Source organism: Brassica rapa, chromosome A01 (genome assembly GCF_000309985.2).
Source record: "Brassica rapa cultivar Chiifu-401-42 chromosome A01, CAAS_Brap_v3.01, whole genome shotgun sequence".
In the NCBI taxonomy this organism is placed as follows: Eukaryota; Viridiplantae; Streptophyta; class Magnoliopsida; order Brassicales; family Brassicaceae; genus Brassica; species Brassica rapa.
In genome coordinates, this window is record NC_024795.2 from 5,522,131 (window position 1) to 5,542,910 (window position 20,780).

The 20,780-nt window shown below is 31.1% G+C and overlaps 3 protein-coding genes and 1 long non-coding RNA gene across 5 annotated transcripts; 1 reads left to right on the forward strand and 3 right to left on the reverse strand.

Moving 5' to 3' along the window:
- Nucleotides 1-443: 443 nt before the first annotated feature.
- LOC103857326 (protein MODIFYING WALL LIGNIN-2) lies at nt 444-4,339 on the reverse strand. The gene is made up of 3 exons (XM_009134498.3): nt 4,228-4,339; nt 3,921-4,132; nt 444-3,470 (listed from the first exon to the last, which is right to left on the reverse strand). The coding sequence occupies exons 1-3, from the start codon at nt 4,315-4,317 to the stop codon at nt 3,122-3,124; spliced, it is 651 nt and encodes a 216-aa protein (XP_009132746.1). The 5' UTR covers nt 4,318-4,339; the 3' UTR covers nt 444-3,121.
- On the forward strand, nt 3,405-4,923 carry LOC117126242. Its single transcript, XR_004448771.1, has 2 exons — nt 3,405-3,489; nt 3,924-4,923. It is a non-coding gene; the product is annotated as an uncharacterized LOC117126242 (long non-coding RNA).
- Nucleotides 4,902-10,976, reverse strand: LOC103857337 (long-chain-alcohol oxidase FAO4A). Of its 2 annotated transcripts, XM_009134507.3 has the most exons (3): nt 10,154-10,968; nt 8,559-8,828; nt 4,902-6,785 (listed from the first exon to the last, which is right to left on the reverse strand). In XM_009134507.3, exons 1-3 carry the CDS (start codon nt 10,409-10,411, stop codon nt 4,998-5,000), a joined length of 2,316 nt encoding a protein of 771 aa, XP_009132755.1. In that variant the 5' UTR covers nt 10,412-10,968; the 3' UTR covers nt 4,902-4,997. The 2 variants fall into 2 exon arrangements, with proteins under 2 accessions (XP_009132755.1, XP_033129039.1); XM_033273148.1 differs by lacking the exon at nt 8,559-8,828 and having other exon boundaries at nt 10,154-10,976.
- A 7,736-nt stretch (nt 10,977-18,712) lies between these two features.
- Nucleotides 18,713-20,321, reverse strand: LOC103857348. Its single transcript, XM_009134516.3, has 5 exons — nt 19,988-20,321; nt 19,624-19,701; nt 19,387-19,468; nt 19,141-19,283; nt 18,713-19,055 (listed from the first exon to the last, which is right to left on the reverse strand). Exons 1-5 carry the CDS (start codon nt 20,243-20,245, stop codon nt 18,846-18,848), a joined length of 771 nt encoding a protein of 256 aa, XP_009132764.1. The 5' UTR covers nt 20,246-20,321; the 3' UTR covers nt 18,713-18,845.
- Between the last annotated feature and the right edge of the window lie 459 nt (nt 20,322-20,780).

Genomic DNA, 20,780 nt, shown 5'->3' on the forward strand with positions numbered 1-20,780 from the left:
GAAGAAATATTGGCTAACTATTAAGCTTTTGAAGCGTACCGGAAATTCTCTTTTACCAGTGCCATCGTCCTATTTTCCTCGCTTGCCAATATGCTATATGAAACTGTTGGTTCAGAAACATACGAGATCGGAGGTCAAAACAAACTCTACGCGTCTGATGTATGGGTCTACAATAAGCTGATAGGCAAACGACGCAAAGCCCCTAGCATGATGGTGGCTCGTAAGAATCCACTTACGTGCTCACTTGATGGGAAATTATATATGTAATGGGAGGGTGTAAAGGAGATGAGTCTACGTTTTCGGCTGAGGTTTTTGACCCAAAAACTCAAACCTGGGAACCTTTACCGGATCCTGGCGTCGAGCTCTGGTTCTCTTTGATTAAAAAGCTTGAAACTAAATCAGGAATTTTTTTATTGCGGAGCAATAATAACAACTTTTTTTTTTATCTTGTTAAAAAAATGTAGGTGGGAAGTTTATCGTGCAAACTTTGGTGAGAGTATCTCTAAGATAGCTGAGGTATGGTACTCTTATGATCAACGTGAATGTTGGTGGTATGACACAAAGTGTCGAAAGTGGAGATTAGTGAGAGGTTTGACTGAACACTGTCGGCATTTTAGTCGTGAACTTGGAGTGGAAATAGGAAGTTATGGTGGAAAACTCGTAATCTTTTGGGTTGGTCCTGCGCTGTATCCTTTCCTTGGTACCTCCCGGATTTGGTGTGCTGTGATATTGCTTAAAAAACATTGTGGTCGTTATAATGAAGTTTGGGGTCAAGTTGAATGGGCAGATATTATGCTTACAGCCCCTTGATCACATACAGTATGCTTACGTTGTGTGAAGTCGGTGCAATGATCAACAAAGTATGCTTTTGCATTTAACCTTTTGTCTTTTAAAAACAAATACAATTGATGCTATTTAGGAGAGTCGTTGATATAATATAGATAGTGTGATATATATGCTGATTAATTTTACTGGCACTAATTCGATTTCTTTTATAAATGTTAAAGTCTAAGTCTTCCTCCATGTAATCACAAAAACACATACGTACCATAATAGTCTCATTCAACTTCAACTTCTAGTTATCTTTCTCCTCTCCTTTTTTGTAGCTTTTTGTTCTCCTTCTCCTTCCAGCCTTTTTCACCTTGTCCATGAGAAGGAGAGACAGCGTTAATAACAACCTTCTTTATTCAGGGAAGAAACAACAACTTTCTTGGCAGAAGCCTAAGGAAAAACAGTTCAACAACTTAAACTTAAAAGAAATTGCTCTTATGTACTTTGATATATGAACAGTTTCTCCCTATAGGAACCATTCGTAAAAACCATGAATACATGCTGTAATAATATAGCCATTATTATGTAAAGGCTAACTGGTTATGAGTCATAACCAGTTAGCCGTGGGCGGTCGGAGCGTTACAGTATTTTGACCGATCACTTATGACATGTGATCGGTCAAAATACTGTAACGCTCTGACCGCCCACGGCTAATGGATCACCCACACCCGTTCATTCGGTCAGTGGATCCCATCTCATTGCGTTAATTTACTGAATGCCCGAAAGTCTTGTTTACTGACCTTGCAATCACCACATAAACTTTCTCTGTGCTTTGGCCTCACTCGCACGCTATCGTGAATCACTTTCCAATAGGTCACCCATCATTTCACTACTCTAGTCTAAGCACGCTTAATTCTGGAGTTCTAAACGGATGTATGACGGAAAAGCTAAGGTAAGTCAATTTTAGTGACATAGGTAGTCAAATCAATTCTCTTAAGTCTTTCCATATATCACAATTTGGGATGTTACAATTCACCTCTCTCAAAGGACGCAACGTCCTCGTTGCGCCCCATGACAGGTCTCAAGACGCCTCTCGGGTCAGAACCGAGATGGCTAACCAGCTCTGATACCATTGTAATTACCCGACCGCCTATGGCTAATGGGCTAGTCACACCCGCTCACTCGGCCCGTGAGCCCCATCATGTCTTACGGGCAGTGCGTTAATTTTCTAAAGATCTGAAAATCTTGTTTACTGACTCTGCAATCACCACATTATATTTTTTCTGTTTCGGCTTCACTCGCACACTATCGCGAATTACTTCCCAATAGGTCACCCATTATTTCACTACTCCAGCCCAAACACACTTAATTTAAGAGTTCTAAACACATGTGTGACGGAAAATGTAAATCAACTTTGGTGACATAGGTAACCAAATCAATTTTCTTAAGTCTTTTCATATTACAACTCGGGATGTTACAACTGATATAAATTATCAAACTTGAAGGAAAAAATGTTCAAACTGCTAATATTATTGAAGGATCCTTCTACATGATCTCGCAGTCAGTTCCATCCTATTCGGAGACCTTACATTCCGGCTGACCCTATCGCGAGATCCGTGAAGAATATATAACTTCATCAACTACAGCCACCACCATCCGATTTTAGAGGTGGATATATTTATAACCTTTGGGTGAATATCGTTGATCGTGGCACTGGCACATATATATCATTGACAAGTTCATGTGTGATTTTTATCTAATGAACTTACCTTCTGATATTTATGATAGTTTTTAGAGTGTTGTTAATTTTTTAATATCTAAAAACACTGGTAATTCTTCAGAGATATGTAAAGTCTTTATAGTCTACTTCCATGATTTGTTTTCTCTGTTCCCTCTTGTTTTCTAGGTTCAACTTAAACTTGACCCCAAAAAAAACTTAAATTTGGAAAGGTCAACTTTGGTTGACTAAGATATTGGTCCAGAGTGAATGCATCTCCCAGAGATGTGAAGGCTTCCTTTCATTATCCATGCATGCTGTTATGTATAAGTATAACCTTAGATTAGTCAGAGTTATGTGGACCGTCATTAGTGGCTTGTGGGGTTATGATTGGGACCAAATCTTCCTACTTGGAAGGCATATAGATTGGTAAGTAAAGAAAATATCATAATATATAATTACTAAACACAAGTTGAAACTGACTCTTTATGGGATCCTAAAGTGACCAACATTTAGTGTGCTTGGCGCGTTGTTGTGTCCATTCAACATTTCCAATATAAAGGCACTAATTATCCATCAAATACAACTTTGTAAATATTAATAATAGTAAATTCTCTTTTTGCTTCTTTTTATTTATATCCTGTCATCAGCAGTGGAAGGTGCTTCTTCCACAAAATAAATGACAGTTTCTGACTTGTTCATTTGGTGATCATCATGGTTCTGCTTTCTTCCTTCTGGTTTTGTTTGGTCTTGGTCTTTGGTTATGATTGCCTCAAGTTGTTGTTGCTGCTTCTTTACTTTGGTCTTATTGGCTGATATAGTCAAGGCTCCTAGTCCAAGGATGGATAAGCAACCTGACGCTGCAAAGACACCGTCTTTGACAAGGTAACAATCTTCTTCAAGCCATCCTTCTCCGAAAGGCTGCAGTCGGCTCATGCTTATTGCAGTACTCAGAATCAAAACCACGACCACAAAATTCGACCTAATATATAGCCACATAGGTAAGAACACAAACCTCAAAAGATATTCAATTTCTATCTTATACAGCTTCGATGATAGATACTAGATATTACTTGTTTATTGTAGTCTTAATTAAAGTAATCATGTGTGGATAGAGACCAAACCAAACCAAAACCACTTTTAGTGTAACCCAAAACACCCGAACTAAACCGTTTTATATTTATTAAATTTTTATATTTCATAAATATATCTAAGAATATATAACCTTATTACATCAGTATATTATTCTAAATTATTTGATTTTCCGACGTACAAATGGTTTTATTTGATTTTCAGTGTATAAAATCTTAAACCGGAAAACAAACTGTAATTCAGAGCATCAACGCATAGTTTAAAGCACCTCATAGGACAGTAGCCCTTTCAGTTATTTACGTTAGTAAAAAGAGAGATTTGAGAGTAATATTTTTTTTACCAGGAGAGAATCAAAAGAACAGTTGGTAAAGTAAGATTAGTAATCTTGTAACCATCTTCTCTTTTGGTTCCTGTCCTGTAAATTCGGAACACAACTATGTTTCCAACGATCTGAGCAACACAGAAGCAAAGAACAGCGGCTGTTCCGAGCCAAAAAGCATGGCTTCTTGGTATATAACAGGTCCTCTCTGTGTCCCATCGAACGTCTTCTTTCTACAGACATGGATATTTCAGAAAACGTTGGTTTGAACTTTTCGATTAACGAAACACAAAAAGAGACTTTTAATGGAAGTTAGCTTACGTGGTACCTTTGTTCTATTGAACTCGGCTATAAAACATGTGATGAAGGAAACGAGACCAAGAAGGAACACGACCGAGTGGAGAACATGGTTGTGCATAGTTTCTAAATCGTTGTACCCTGTAAGATTTGTGGATGCACGTATATATGTATAACTCTACAACATAAATGTTTAATCTTATTTGTCAACTAAACAAGAGTGGGAAAGGGCCAAGTAGCTGAATATTCTTAGTTATATCAAATGATATTTTTCAAAAACAAATTTGAAGGAAATAGATGATGGCGTAGTATACTTAGTTATACTGTTATACACATCTTAAAATTTTCGGTTATCTGAGGGAATTACTCAGAGAAATTTTCTTCGTCAACCAAATGAATATAGAAAACGGGGAATATATTCTAAAATGATAATTCTGCTAAAATCATTCAAAGGAAAAAGATTTGACTAATTAAAGGAGAGGTCAACGTTGATTATTCAGCCTTTTTAAACAGAGAAAATCAAATGATGACAAAAGACTATGTTATAGATCAAGCCTTCCCAAGTTGTATTTTTCTTAAGAAAATGAAAGTTGGAATTTGGATTTTCAGTTGGCGACTAGGCTTAGAAACATTATCCATTTTGCTTATCTCTACATTTTTTATTTATCAAATTGTTTACTATTCTTTAGTAGTATAAGCTACAAATAAAAGCAAAATGGATATCCCATATGGTAGTATAATATATAAATTCTTAAATATAAGATTCTAATTTAAAAAAAAATTCTAAGCAAAGACGAGGCTTCATTTCTTCCTCTTAAGAGCATCAACAACATTAAGGCCAATACAATAAGCGATAGACTGAACGGTGACCATTGGATTAACTCCTAAAGCCGTTGGAAAAACACTTGTGTCCGCCACAAATAAGCCTTCGACCTCCCAAGTCTCTCCCGTTGGCTTCACCGCAGATACTTCTGGACTAGTTCCCATCCTACAACTTCCCATTTGATGAGCTGAACATATCTGTCCTGACAAATCCTTCAAGCTCTTTGAACTCTCTTCTCTCACAAACCGCTCAATCTCTACCGCACTCGTTGTTTTAACGTTCAAACTCTTCCCTTCTGAGTTATGTGTCCCAATCTCCTCAGCTCCTGCCGCGGTCAAAATGTTCAAGACTCTCTCAAGTCCCTTCTTTAGACTCTCTTCGTCTTCATTGTTTAAGTTGTACTCGATCGAACTCTTGGAGTTGATTGTTCCGGTTCCTTTATCTCTCAAAAGCGTGAAAACGTGTGCGGTTCTTGAAAATTTGAGCATTCGGCTTTTGAACTCCTTGCTTGATGTCCAAGGAATAACCCCTGAGAACAACCCTGGATGAAGAGAAGGTGTCTGAATCACCGTTTCGCCATAAGAGTTCTTCGTTTCTTCGTTTACAACGCTAGACATTGCGGTCATGATACCTCCTTGGTAGCTCCTTTTTTTCTTCTCAGGCCATTCCTCCTCCTCTGGGAACCATCCCCAAGCCATAACCACTGGATGTAAACAAAGGTTTCTCCCAATGCTACCGTTCTTCAAACCGCTGTGTTTCAACAAATGAGGCGTTCTAAGCGCACCGCAAGCCACTATCGTGGCCCTAGACTCCACCATGTAGATGTCTTTCCCAAACGCAAACGCAATTCCAGTGGATGTCTTTGTCTTCTTCCCACCTTTGCACTCGTACAAGACTTCCATCGCTTCACAACCTGGAAGGATCAAACCGTTACCAGATTCCACTAAATCTACAAGCCAAGTCTCTGAAGTCCCTTGCTTTTGACCTTTCTTGCAACCCAAGCAACAAAACCCACAGTAATGATCCGATGGAGCATTCCTCGGAATATTCTTCACCGGTAACCCTAAATTTTCACAACCCTTCCTCAAGATCTCATTGTTAAACCCTTCTTCTAAAAACTCGCATTGAACACCCATTCTCTCACACACAACATCCATTGCCTCTCGATACAAATGGCTTCCAAACATTTCCAGTTCAGACTTTTCCGACCATTCCTTCATGACATGTTCTGGTGTCTTGATCGAGGCCGACCAGTTAATCGTTGAACCGCCTCCGACCGTAGACCCGGCGAGGATCACTACGTCCATGTCGGTAGTCGCTAATAACCCACCGGATAAGTACATCTCATCAAGTGCTTGTCCTTCATGTAAAGAGAGATTGCTTCGTGCATAGTAGTTTCCTTTCTCCACCACCAAAACTTTGTAACCAGCCTTGGCTAACATTCCAGCCACCACTCCTCCCCCGGATCCTGACCCAACAACCACGGCATCACACTGGATTGTCATCACTGGGTCAGAAATAGAGGATCCGTTTTTAGTCCTCTTGTGAGTTGAAACTGTGAACCCGTGACCGGTTAACTTCTTTGTCACTGCTTCTCTAGGGTTTTTGAGATCGATGATGCCATTATAAAGTGGTCCAAAGATCTCATCATGTTTGTTTTTTTTCGTCGTCTTCTCATTTATTTCTTCTTCATGATCACTATGGTCAGAGCTGGGTCCATTGTATCCTATTGCTTTCCACGCCACGTTATTTCCTTTTTCATCCACCTGAAAATTAATTAAATAATCTTAAAGAATTGATTCTTTTGGTAATAATTCTGTACATCAAAATTGACATTTCTTCTGAAAAAGAAATGGTAGCAAGGTGACAAGTTTCATGCTCCCTCTCTGGGTTTATTAGGTACAAATAATTTTCTTTGATAGGCAATTGTCGACAGGTCCACCACAGGTACATCTTTGGGCCATATATGTTGAAAGAATTACTTTTTTGCATTTGGACTCATAATTCAAGAATTTAATCTTGATTTGCATTTGGATTCATAACTCAAGAATTTAATCTTGAGAAAGACACCTTACGCCTGAATGCGTTTATGTATTGGGCTTTGGTTAACTCAGATTAAAATGTCCCGTCAGTACATAATATATTTACTCCGTTATTTCTTTTTCTTTTAAAAGATGTATTTAAAAGAATATGATAAAGACTAATGTTTAACTCTTTGAATTAGATGGATTTAACTTTTAAAATGTGCGAAATCATTAAACATACTTCACATGTTTCACAAAAAGTATCATTTCAATATTTTCACAAAAAAAAATAAGAAAATTATTAAAATGCATTTTTAGTTTTTAATAATCACACTAATGTAATGAATAATATTTAAGATAAATAAAATAATGCATTTTACAATAAATAATATTTAAGATAAATAAAATAATGCATTTTACAATAAATAATATTTAAGATAAATAAAATAATGCATTTTACAATAAATATTAGAGTATATCTAATGTAAAATTTAATTTTTTTTCTCCAAAATAGAAAAACTACAAGTTTATTACTTCATTTATAGAGTAAATACATGTTTATTCTATAATAGTGGGTTTAAAATATATCTTATTCCATACTCCATTTTGAAATATATTATGGAGCGGAGCAAAAAATGATTTTATGGATAATAGATATAATTTGATTGAAATTATAAATTCTCATTTTTTATATAACAAAAAAAAGTCAAAATATCATTTTTACCAAACAGAAAGAGTAAATATTCTTACAGGAACATAGGGTCCCTTGTATATGTAAAAAAAGGGACCATATGTATATGTAAAGAAAAATTTGTAGCGAGAAAGAGTTATTCTTGGGTTCACCCCCTAGGGTGAACCTCTAGGTTCACCAACCAATAGAATTTCATTATTTCAAATTTGATATCTTTTAGAAAAAGAAACAAAATATTGTCAAAATATATTATATTTTAAAAATAAAAAAGGTTAAAAAAATTAAAAAAAAATAATAGTTAGAGAAAAACGAATTTAAAAAAAATAATATTTTTATCGTCGTCAGCAAAACAGTAAACCCTAAATCCTAATCCCTAAACCCTAAATCATAAACCCTATAAACCCTTGGGCAAATTTTAAACCCTTGGATAATTCATACTCTAAATCAAAAACACTAAATCCTAAAACCCTAAACCCTAAACCCTTGAGTGTTTAGTGTTTTTAATTTGGAGTTTAAGATTTATCCAAGGGTTTAGGGTTTACCTAAGGGTTTAGGATTTAGAGTTTAGGGATTAGGGATTATGATTTAGGGTTTAGTATTTTGCTGAGGACGTTAAAAATATATTTTTTTAATTACTACTTTTTTTAATTTATTTATTTTTATATTTTTATTTTAAAAATATAATATAACTTATAGCTTGAGAAAATATTTTGTTTCCTTTTTTAAAAGATTTCAAATATGAAATAACACAATTTTATTGGTTGGTGAACCTAGAGGTTCACCCTAGGGGGTGAACCCAAGAACTAAGATTTGGGTATTTTCACCTGAGTAAAGAAGACAAAGGCAGTGATAAGTTTGATAGACCTAAAGAACATTCTAAGGAGTATGAAATAGCTTGAAGCCCAGTTGAGCAATATCTCTTCTCTCTGTGTCTCCGGCAGCCAGCAGAATCTCCGGAAGTAAGGATACTCGCCGGTGAAACTTCTCCGACCACACATGACAAGACTTCCGATCCAAGTGGAGAGTGACCACAGTCCTACTCTTAAAATCCACTTTTTTGGGTGGTGAAGTCTTTCACTCATTAACCTTGCCACCTATTGTTGTGAATTTATGACATAAGAACAAAACGTTAAAGAAAATTAGATTTTTTAAACGAAGATAATAGTTTTGGTTTATTATTTTGCTTTTTTGGGCAATGCAATTATGACAAGTAAAAAGGACCTCCGAATTGGTCTTCGAAGTAATATTAATAATTTAATACTAATATATACTTTTTCTGTTTAAAAAAGATACATATTTTAAATTTTTCGCATATATTAAAAAAATATATTAAAACTTGATTGTAAATATATTTTTTTTTGTGAATAACAATTTTTCATGACTTTTAGCCAATAGAAATCTAATAAATACCATTAACTTTTTTGAAACTTACAATTTTTTATTAAATAATACATTGAAAAATAAAAAAATGTATTTTTTGAAATAAATTTTTTTCTAGAATGTAGATTTTTCTAAAATGGAGGAAGTAATATACTATTGTAAGAAACGAAATTGCAAAAAGAAAAGGAACTAATGTCGCAATCAATTTTGAGATATATTTAGTTGTACTTGAAATCTGTCGGCTCTATACTTAATTGGGAGTACGAACTTTTCTGTTGTCATCTTAAGTACTGATTATTTATTTAGCGATGAAAGGGCTTATTCAAATGCATGGCAACAATAACATATCTAGATTATTTTTACAAAAAAAAACTACTACTATCGTGCTTTATATAAACAGATCATTTAATTCATTTCTGGATAGTTTGAGCTGTAGAAACAGCTGTTTTAACGTTGTCGAAGCCGGATACGAATCACCTTTGAGAAATAAAAAAAGTTTTACGTTTTATAACAAGCAAGATTACAAGAAACTGATTCTGAACCAAGAAAGATTACAAACCAAACACAGTTAACTTATATGATCTATGTCCTGTAACTTTTCATATTGTTTATAGATTGTTAGAAAATTATTTCCAGTTTAATGCTTTGTTACCTAGAACTTAATTAAGAAAATCGAAAAGCAAATTAAGTTCATATTTTTGGGTATTAATGTTAAATTAAGTTCACTGTTTGTTAAAAAAAATCATCAAATGACTGTTTCAAATCAATAGAATTTCAAATCATCAAAACGTATGTTATATTATATCTTTTTGTTATGAGGATTAACTAGCAATATAAATGCAGGTATATATGTAATGTAACATATATTATATATAGTTGGTATCTTGGGTCAAAATATAGTTTTTTTTTTTGAACTGGGGGTCAAAATATAGTTGGTATCTATATATATATGTATATATATATATATATATGCTCATGCATGTGTGTAGCATATGTCATTGCGGAATATGTAACATGTTTGTATAAATGAAACACTTACACGATCGGGAGTTCCGGTATGAGAAGCGGAGGCGGAGTAATATCCAGCGACGCCGTCATCTAGGTGTCCTACTTCAGAAGCGTCGCGCGATGGTATTAGAGTATCGCAGATCGCAACAAGAGATTCCATCTCACGCGCAGTCATTGAGTTTGCATAAACCGTCTTCGTTTCATCTTCCTGCCGGAGACCTCCAAATTCGACGTCGAATGTTGCTTCCGTCGAATCTTTATGAAGGCAGGTTTTGTTTTGATATTCCATTAACTCAAGATTTTTTTGTTATTGTTTCTGAAAAATATTTTTTTGTTATTGTGACTGGTAAAGTATGTGTGTTATGTGTTTATATAGAAAAGCAATTAAGAGCTAACATATCATTCTAAAAGATATGTATGTATATATTAAACTAAAAATATACGAATGGAATGTATAGTATTCGGACAAGTCATAAATACATCAACCATATCAAATAAGTTTGGTACCAGCAGGAAAATTCGAATACCGGCAAGAACACAGGTTTGGGTCCGGCCGGTTTTATTAAACAAACTAATAAAACTAATACAATTATTTGTTAGCTTTTCGTGATTTAAGAAAACAAAAATCTCATTCTTAAAACGAACTTAGTCAAACTTCTACGAACTCTATCTGGACTAAAGAATTATTAGTTCGAATTGGAGTGTCCAGTTCTGTTTCGGTTCTTTTTTTTTGGTTTTTAGTATTTCAGTTTATGAAAAAATAACTACTATATTAAAATTATATATATTTTAGTTTAGTTTGGTTTATATACTGATAATTTTTGGTTTATTCAGTTTCATACAAAAACCATGAATATATTATATTTTATAAAATTTTGTTTCAATTTATATTATTAGATATCGACTTTAATAAAACATGAAGATATTTTAGTTTTTAAGTACTCTATTTTTTCTTCTACTATTTAAATAATTAGTAAACATATTAATTTAATAATAATAACAGTTTTTCATATAATCAAAACAAGAAAATTCCATAATATTATTAAATAACTAAATATTAGCGCACATATTTGTCAACGAAAAAAAAGTAAATATTATGTTTTTTTTTTAATTTGATAAAAATGAAAAATAACTTTTAACTTAAAATAAAATATTAAATTACTAAAATCAACATTTTAAGTATGAATATCATATCAATAAAATAAATTATGTATATATTATTAACTATCTCATATAATTTACATATAGTTATAGTATTATATATTAATTAATCAGTTTATTTGGTTTGATCGATTTATATGTCAAATTATATCCATATACCACGGTTTCTTAAAAGTAACATTCATTCGGTATATTCAGTATAGCCAAATACAAATCATTTTTTTTTTTTTTTTGGTTTGGTTTTAATTAGTTCAATTTTACCAGATTAAACATCCTTAGTCTCTTTTTTGGTTAAAATTGAACACCATTAGTTAGAATTTTAACAGTGTAGATATTTTGGATGGAATTTTGGTTTTTGTCCACCAACTTGGTATATAATCTAAGAGATTTGAGAATTGTCAAGAGTTACAACCTGAACCCCAATTAAAATATCAACAACGATTCACAGAAAAGCAAACATAACTGCGAAAAAAGAAACAGGACTGATCCCATAACACCAAATTGATTATAGATTCTAACGTCGTTCCAACATGCATTTTCGAAAAGAACTACTACATTTCATACGTCGTTCGGTATAGAAGAAAAACAAATGGGATATTTATACCTTATACATTTTACGGATATTTATTTGTGTCTGTATGATTGTATCCTAGGTCAACACGAACGAAACTTAGAGGATGAGCCATGTAGCCTTTAGTAAGATTCTAATATTTCAAATAATTATTATGTGTCTATATAAAGAATATGGAATTTTTATTTTGTTCAGAAGTTTACAAGGCTATGAACTATTTTAATGTTCACATTGATTATAGTTTTTAAAGAATACAGTATGTTCTAAATATTATTATTTTTTTGCATATTCCAGGACACGTACGTAATTCAAATAAAGATGTGTGCTGCAGTATGCGAAGTGATTCTGGTTATATCCGCAAGTTAAAATATATTTTAAGAGTAAAATAATCCTTTTATTTTTTAATACAAGTTTTTTTAGAATTATATTTTGTTTTAAGTTATTTTTACATTCTTATGTAATTTTGTATTTATTGGATCTGACCAATTAAATTATACAAAAACTGTATGATTTGTTAAGTTATATCGAATATATATAATATAATAATATTTTAAAAGTAATAACTTTCTTAATGTCAATGCTTTTTTCGTTAAAACAAGTTATACAGATGGTGTACATACTATACTATGGATTAAAACATGAAATACCAGCACTTTACTTATTGACACAGAACAAAAGTTACTAAGAAAATAGTATTGACAAATGAGATAATCTAGTGAACAAAATAGAGATTTGGGAAAATATCATTTAGAAAATTACATAGTCACACATATCGACAAAATAATATATTAAAAATTATATGAATTATGTGAATCACATGAAAATATATCGAAACTAATATATAAACTGTATTGTTAACACTGTAAACCTAATTTTGAAATCCAGAAAAGTGTGTCGGATTTGAAATTGACACTGTCTAGTGAAAACTGATTTGAGAAACAGATCATAACACATATTTAAATGATTAAAAATGAATACATTAATTAAACCTTCAAAATGTAATGTTATACAATAAAGAACATGTGATAGCATGCTAAATGTCATCTGAACTTGTCAGGTTACAAAACAAGTACTTCCTCTATTCCTAAATGTAGAATGTTCTAAAGAATTTTAATGTTTCAATATATAAGATATTTTCATTTTTCTAGTTAATTTTTCTTTTATTAAAAACGGTGCAACCAATCATATTTAATAATCTATTTTGTAATTGGTTGAATATCATTAGTTTATAGTTTTAATGTTGTTTTCTAGACAAAAATTAACTTTTCTTAATATGTATGTTTTTAACTAAAGGGAGTATATTTTATAGCTATCAAAGTTAATTCAAAGATTTTGTCATGTGATTTATATAATTTTTATTTTATTGTTTTTGTTCATACAAAGCATGGTCATGTAGTAATATATTGTTTGTGTAGTTTGCAATCATTTTTTTCTTTAAAATGATACAAAGAAAAACGTGTTTAAATCATTGTTTACAATGGAAATGAAAGGGAAGGGGAGTTGCTATCAACAATTACACAAATACTAGGATAAGACCCGCGCCTTGCGCAGGATTAAGTTATTATTTTTATTATATTTTAGAGAATAAAATAATAGTTTGGCTTCATTTGGATTACTGGTGTTCAATCCGGATACTGGGTTGGTTTCGGTTCGGTTCGGTTTTTTTCGGTATTTGGTTAGTAAAATATAACTACTATTCTAAATCAATATTTACTTTGACTTTAGTCTTTCACATACTTTTGAAAGATTTCAACTGGACGACTAAATTGATCAGCCAATCTTGTTGTTTTAAATCGTTAGTGTTTATATATATATATATATATATATATATATATATATATATATTATTTAGTTTGAATATTTATTAAATAAAAATTCATATGCGTTATATTTTATGATCATTTGTAACTTATTATAACAAAAAAATAATCTATTGATCACAAAATTTTCAGAGTGGGAATATTCAAATTTCTAATAATATATAGACGATTTGAAAAATTCAAATATAACATATAAGAAAAAATATAAATGTTTTTATTATATATTTAATGTGATTTTTTAATATCTTTCAATAATATAAAATTAAAAAAAAAGAACTAAGATACCAAAATTGTTATCAAATATTTATTATTCATAATAATTAATTTTCATATGTACGTTAATCATATTAGGTAATTTCGTAGCTTCTAATTAAGGAAAGTGCAAAAAAAATTTTGGTAGATTATTTATCAATTCGATAGTTAGTTTAATAAAAAATATAATGTAAGTCAAGATGGACCAACCTATTTTTCTAAGAATAGTATATTTTATATAGTCATTTATTAAATGAGAATTTATAATCATACAGTTCTATGATCATTCATATCATTTTATAACTGAATATTTAAATCATCGATAACAAAATTTTCAATGTGAAATCTTTAATAAGTTTATAATTTATAAATGTTTTTGAAAATTCATTGAAAGTTTTAATATTAAAATATTTATGTAATCTTATGGTATATAGTATAATCTATATATATATATATAAATATATATGTTTTATTATTAAATGATATTTTTTACTCATATGGTTTTAAAATAATGTGTATCTTCTTATAATATTAAATAAAAGTTCATATTAATGCAATTTTATGATCATTTGTAACTTATTATGACAAAAAAATAATCTATTGATCACAAAATTTTCAGAGTGGGGATCTTCAAATTTCTAATAATTTATAGACGTTTTGAAAAATTCAAAATATAACATATAAGAAAAATTATAAATGTTTTTATTATATATTTAATGTGATTTTTAAATAGATTTTAATAATATAAAATTAAAAAAAAGAACTAAGATACAAAAATTGTTATCAAATATTTATTATTCATTATAATTAATTTTCACATATACGTTAATCATATTAGGTAATTTCGTAGCTTTTATTTAAGGAAAGTGCAAAACATTTTTTGGTACGTTATTTATCAATTCGATAGTTAGTTTAATAAAAAGTGTAATATAAGTTAAGATGGACCAACCTATTTTTCTAGGAATAGTATATTTTGTATAGTTATTTATTAAATAAGAATTTATAATCATACGGTTCTATGATCGTTCATATCGTTTTATAACAAAATATTTAAATCATCGATAACAAAATTTTCAATCTGAAATCTTTAATAAGTTTATAATTTATAAATGTTCTTGAAAATTCATTGAAAGTTTTAATATTAAAATATTTATGTAATCTTATGGTATATAGTGTTTAATATATATATATTTATTTTATTATTAAATGATATTTTTTACTCATATGGTTTTAAAATCATGTGTATCTTCTTATAATAAAAATGTTAAACCATTGATCATTAATTTTTAACATAATAATTTTAATAGTTTTAGTCATTTATTGTCGTTTTTAAAAATTCAAAATATAACATATACGAAAAAATCTAAATTTTATTTTTATAGCTAATTTGATTGTTTAATTTATTTTAATAATATAATATTAAACAAAAAATGATGAGGGAGATATACATTGTTATCAAATCTTTATTATTAAACTCATTAATTGTCATATATATATTAGTCATTTATGGTAATTCCGTAGGTTTTATTTAAGGAAAAAAAATATCATATCATATCATTATATCATATAGTTTGACCAACTTATGTATCTAACAATATATAAAAATCGAATGTGGACCTATTTATTTTTCAATTGAATGTAATTGACTACCTAATTGAGTGCCATCTATGCATTGTGACCTCTTTTAATTAATACAAAATTGAGGTTACATCTTTTCAAATGTTCCTCAATTAATATATAAGGGATATTGCCATAACATTTAATGATCAAAGCTGATTTTCACACAAAATAAAAATAGAAACGAAAAAAGGTACAAAGGAAAAAAATGTCTTAACACCTTGAAGTTTTGTTGGAAGCCCTCGAGGCTGATTCATACATGTGAATGTTGCCAGATATGAGACTCAAAATATCAAAAGGTACTGATAAATCATATAATTCGAATGTTTAATTTAAGATATTTGGTAATAAGGTTTAAAAAAAATAACAATGTTCATAAATATGATAGCCATCGATAAAGTCTAAAGATCATGAAATGATCCAACGACTGCACAATCTGAGTATGAAACAAAAGAATTGAATGTAGAAGACAAAGTCACGGTACAGTTAACAATACCTGTCTTCCATAATCATGCCATTCATTATGTTTCCGATTTTCGTCCAGATTTGGTGTTATTTTTTTTTTCTCTTTTTACGTAAATTATATAAGTGCATTGATATCATCGATTGTCCAACGCAAGTTGACGTTGGGGTAGATATGGTATTTAATAAAAGTTATGATCTCAGACTTTTAAATCATTACGTGTAAAAATTGCGTTTTTTCTTCATATCTAAAACTAAAATTCACAATGGTACTAAATTATTACGTAGAGAAAATACCCACAAGTACGGGTATGGTTTATTACCGGACGGAAGTTCTGAGTTCTGATTTTTGTAAATTTATATTTAATCAGAAATGCATCATTATGTATTTTGATTATTATTTAGTAATATATAACAAGCATCTTATTTTTGTTAACCTAATTTATATATATGTAAAACATAAATTATAATTTGAAATGTAATTTCTTAAGTAATATTTTGTTTCTGACATGTTTATAAATTTTTTTATTTACTCCAAGCTGAAAGCAAAATAAAATAAAAATAGGTTGAAAGAAGGGTTTATTTGTTAAATAACAAAAAAAAGTAAAATTAATTTTCTAGAAAGAAGCTAAAAAGATATGAACAGAAAAGTAGAGAGAGTGTGTGTTTTTAGTTACTTAGTCAATTTTGGATTTTTTATGTCACTGGGTGTAATTTCCCCTGAAAGAATGTATGCAAGTGAAAAAACGAATGGTTTGGGGCTACGATCGCCTAAAGTAGTTAACAAAGCTTCTTTTTTTTTGCTTAAATTGTACTGTAGTTAACAAAGTTACCGGCTTGAAGCCTTAAACTTATTTGGAGAATCATCTCTTCTCAATTTTTAATTGTTGTTGATTCTTGAAGGTACACACCATTAATAAAGGGGCCGAAAACTCACTGTATAATATATATTTTTAGGATTAAAGAAACCGTTTTTAATATGTAAAGAAGTTTTCTTAAAAGAAAAATGAATATTAGGTTTTGATGCTATAAAAATACATGTATAAACTTTTATAAGTTATTCATTCACATAATCAATATATAAACCGTAAGAACATGTATTTTCATTTCTCTATATGTTATATATGTGTTTTTCAAGTTTGACTCCGTTTATTCTCAACAATTGTGGACGAGATAGATCAAAGCATATCTGTTCGTAAAGGCCTAATCTGGTTATTAGGAGAGAACATTTATTGAATGTGGAAGAAAATGGCAACGTTTTCCACAAGTGGACATAAAAGTGGCAGAGATAATTCATTTTGGTATGACTTACGGTTGAAATAGGGTCATCTAAAAGAGCTTTTAGGTGATTGTGGTTCAATTGATTAAGTCATTGCAGATAGCTCAACAGTAAAAGAATTTTTCCAACATCATATAGGCAAAAGAGACAAAGGTACAACTATTAAAGGAGATGGAGAGGATAAAAAAAAATAGCAATGCATGGGAGCAGGAGGATAATACGTTATATAGATGCAAAGAAGGCAAGATACAAGAACAGTTTCTCTCGTTCAAGGAAATTTGGAGATCTAATTCATGAATTTTAACCTTACATGTGACTCTATAAATTAATATTCGATAAATTAATATACACGCAAAAATATTAAAAAATTTTGGTCCCGAGTAAAATCGATTCAAAATATGATACAAATCGATAAAATAATAAAATAATATTTTTTAAAAAATTCTATATAAATATATAGTCATACTTAAATCATAAATTAATAATTTAAATATATATGGTTTAAATAAGTACAAACAAAACATTGTATTATTTGCATTAAATTCGCAATAGAGTTCATCCCTATTTTTCTTGACACTTCAATATATTTTGATAATATTTAGTAGAATCATATCTAAAATCACGTTTAAATTCTATGAAACAACATCTCGTACATATCAAATAAATATAAGAAAATGATAAAAGTAGAATTTCTAAACTTTAATTAATGTATATACGACAAAATCAACTTTTCTTATTTTATAAAAAATACTTTAAAAATAAAGAAATCAAAATGAATACTTTTTATAAATTAATTAAATACCATAATTCCAGAATTATTAATTTATATAGTTTTTACCGTAGATGAGTATGGTTCTCCCATGTCACACCAAAACACTTGTCCTACAATTGGCTACGATGCAATAGACTTTTAGCATCTGAAAGAATGATGATGTGGAATGTAATGTATACAACTTGTCTTCTGTATTCTGATCCGCATAAGACTTAGTCAACACCTTTTTTTGCTTGCCAATTTGGGATCTGCTAGTTCGCAGGATTCTTAAAGAGGCCTATACAACTAATTGGAATGACATTGTTCAATGCATTTCAGATACATCTCTATACAACACCTCGCATCCTTGATGCACTCACATCGTCATGGTAATGATCATGTGAATCCATTGCCTGCTTTAGTTCAGTGACAAAGCAACAAACCAGACTGCTATATATACATTAGACAAATCGGAGACCAGACACCTCGATGAATGGCTTCAAACTTTGGAATAATATAATTTTCAATTTTTCATTGTATTCATTGTTCCATACATACAATGCAACTACTCTAAACAGTGACACTTCATGTAATACATGCTTTGACTGAATAGATTTTACACATTCAAAAAAGGAATAAAAGTAATCTATTTTTTTTTTGTAAATATCCAAACTCTAGATTCGGATTGCTGTATATTTTGATTAGTTTTTCAAAAAGTACAATATAGGCAAAAGAGAATGTGAAACTTTACTAAAACATTATACACATAATACAAAGTGTCATTTGTTTAAAAAAGGCAACAGGATTAACTCAGTGTGAGCCATTGAGCCTAGAGAGCAAGAAGAGACAAGCCGAAGAAAGAAAGATAGAAGCAGAGATACATAGCAAATCCGCGACAGAAGTGATGGCAACTTTCCTGCTCTTGTCGAACAAACCAATCAACAGTAGCATCACTATAACATGTCCCAGCTTCGTTTTCAGCTCACTAACTGTTTTCACCTCTAACCATTGAGGTCGCTCCTGAAGAAAACAAAAAAAGGATTTAGCATAACCAAAAAGGAAATTTTTGATCCATTATAAAGATTCTTAAAAAAAAAAGAGCAACCTTTAAGGGGAACATGCCAAAGAGACTCGATCTATTGGAAACACTGTCGTGTGAAATGGTTTCCGAAGTTGTGAGGTTGCTAATGAAGAGCTCGTAAAGGCCCATCCCGAAGACCAACATCACAGTTCCTAGAAGGTATGTATCTACAAATATGTTGTGTAGCATCATATATGATTTATCAATAAAGTTTCTGTGCATATAATAATATGCTCTTACAAAAGAAGTAATAACAACAAACTTTCTCACCTATGGCTTCTACCAGAAGTAATATCACCTTCCCACGGTTCACAGAGTACTGCACAAACGAGTCTCCGACGTACTGACATCCCTGTACCAATCAAATGTTAGAGGAACAGCAAAATAGTTTATAGAGTATATAATGTGTTGCTTCTGTAAGATTAAAAAAAATTAGGACATTCTTATGCATATTCCAACACTATATCATCTAAACCAGAGAGAGAGAGAATCTGCAGTGGCTTTTACCTTGATGAAACACAGAACCGATCCCAAAAGAGATCCTAAAGTTCCAAGAAACGCCATGAATCTACATTGATAAATGACCTGAAAAAACACATGTTCTCTTATTCGTTGAGCCATTCATATCCCTTATAACTGATAAAAAAAAAAGACAGCCTTTACCAAACATCAATCAATGTTATGATCTTTAGTAATCATCCCTTTTACCTTTGGTTTCCTTTAAAAAAAAAAAATCTCTATCTTTTAACTAAGAACACATTATAACCTCTGCTTCAAACTATAAACAACCAAATTCAAATCCTTAAAGTTAACAATTTTATCGATTAATTCACTAACTAAATGGAATCTGGAATCGACCCTTTTTTTTTACCTTCTCAATCCCTTCTTCTAAAGCTTCCAGTCGATTCGTAGAATTCGATGTCACAGCCGCCGATGTAGAACTAGAGGCCACTGGAGAAGAGAGAAACCTCCCCGGAGAACTTAAGCTCCAAGCCAATCTCTTCGTCGGGAGATTCAAGCCAGGTGAGCTTGATTTCACGAGCCTCTTACCGTGGAAGATCATTCCCGAAGGCGATGGCGCGGCGATAGCATTATTAGCGTTTATGGTCCGGCAAGGAGGAGTTGTCATGGCTGCTGCTAAAGGGTTAGACGAGTCGTTGTTGAGTCAAACAAGGTGTGGAGCTTGGGGGAGGGGGAGAGAGTAGAAGAAGAAGATAGTTAGAGATTGAGAGACGTGTTAAGGAGACAGGAGATTAGTTGTACGGTGTCTTACGATTCCACTTGGACGAAGTGATTTTTAACGGTAATGATTGATGAAACTACACACTTTTTGTTTTAGTCAGTCACGCGGGTAATTTCTACAAATATCTTCATACAATCCAAACGCAGACGCGGGTTTCCCACAAAAAGTTTGTGACTGCGTTTTAATTCTAAACCTTCTATTTTTTTTTGGTTTTCCGGTTTACTGATTACTGATTACCGGTTTAAGTCATAAAATTAATATAGTTCTCAATTGTATCTCTACTGGCTAGATAATAAACTCATACTAGTGCGTGTCCTTTCCTTAGTGAGTCTCACTATTCAAACTCAATTTGAGATTGAATTCATAAGATTTTTTTCCACTGGCTTACATGTGCAATTTCAACGGCTAAGATTTCTCAAGT

Bases quoted from the DNA above. Each gene is read 5' to 3' on its own strand.
- LOC103857326 (XM_009134498.3), bottom strand. From the start codon at position 4,317: ATGCACAACCATGTTCTCCACTCGGTCGTGTTCCTTCTTGGTCTCGTT. The intron at 4,133-4,227 runs GTACCACGTAAG...CCATGTCTGTAG, and splicing joins CCGAGTTCAATAGAACAAAG to AAAGAAGACGTTCGATGGGA. The intron at 3,471-3,920 runs GTAAAAAAAATA...GCTATATATTAG, and splicing joins GTTCTTTTGATTCTCTCCTG to GTCGAATTTTGTGGTCGTGG.
- LOC103857337 (XM_009134507.3), bottom strand. From the start codon at position 10,411: ATGGAATATCAAAACAAAACCTGCCTTCATAAAGATTCGACGGAAGCA. The intron at 8,829-10,153 runs GTAAGTGTTTCA...TCACAACAATAG, and splicing joins ATACCGGAACTCCCGATCGT to GTGGCAAGGTTAATGAGTGA. The intron at 6,786-8,558 runs GTGAAAATACCC...ATTAATTTTCAG, and splicing joins CCTTTGTCTTCTTTACTCAG to GTGGATGAAAAAGGAAATAA.
- LOC103857348 (XM_009134516.3), bottom strand. From the start codon at position 20,245: ATGACAACTCCTCCTTGCCGGACCATAAACGCTAATAATGCTATCGCC. The intron at 19,702-19,987 runs GTAAAAAAAAAG...GTGTTTTTTCAG, and splicing joins TAGAAGAAGGGATTGAGAAG to GTCATTTATCAATGTAGATT. The intron at 19,284-19,386 runs GTGAGAAAGTTT...ACATATTTGTAG, and splicing joins ACTTCTGGTAGAAGCCATAG to ATACATACCTTCTAGGAACT.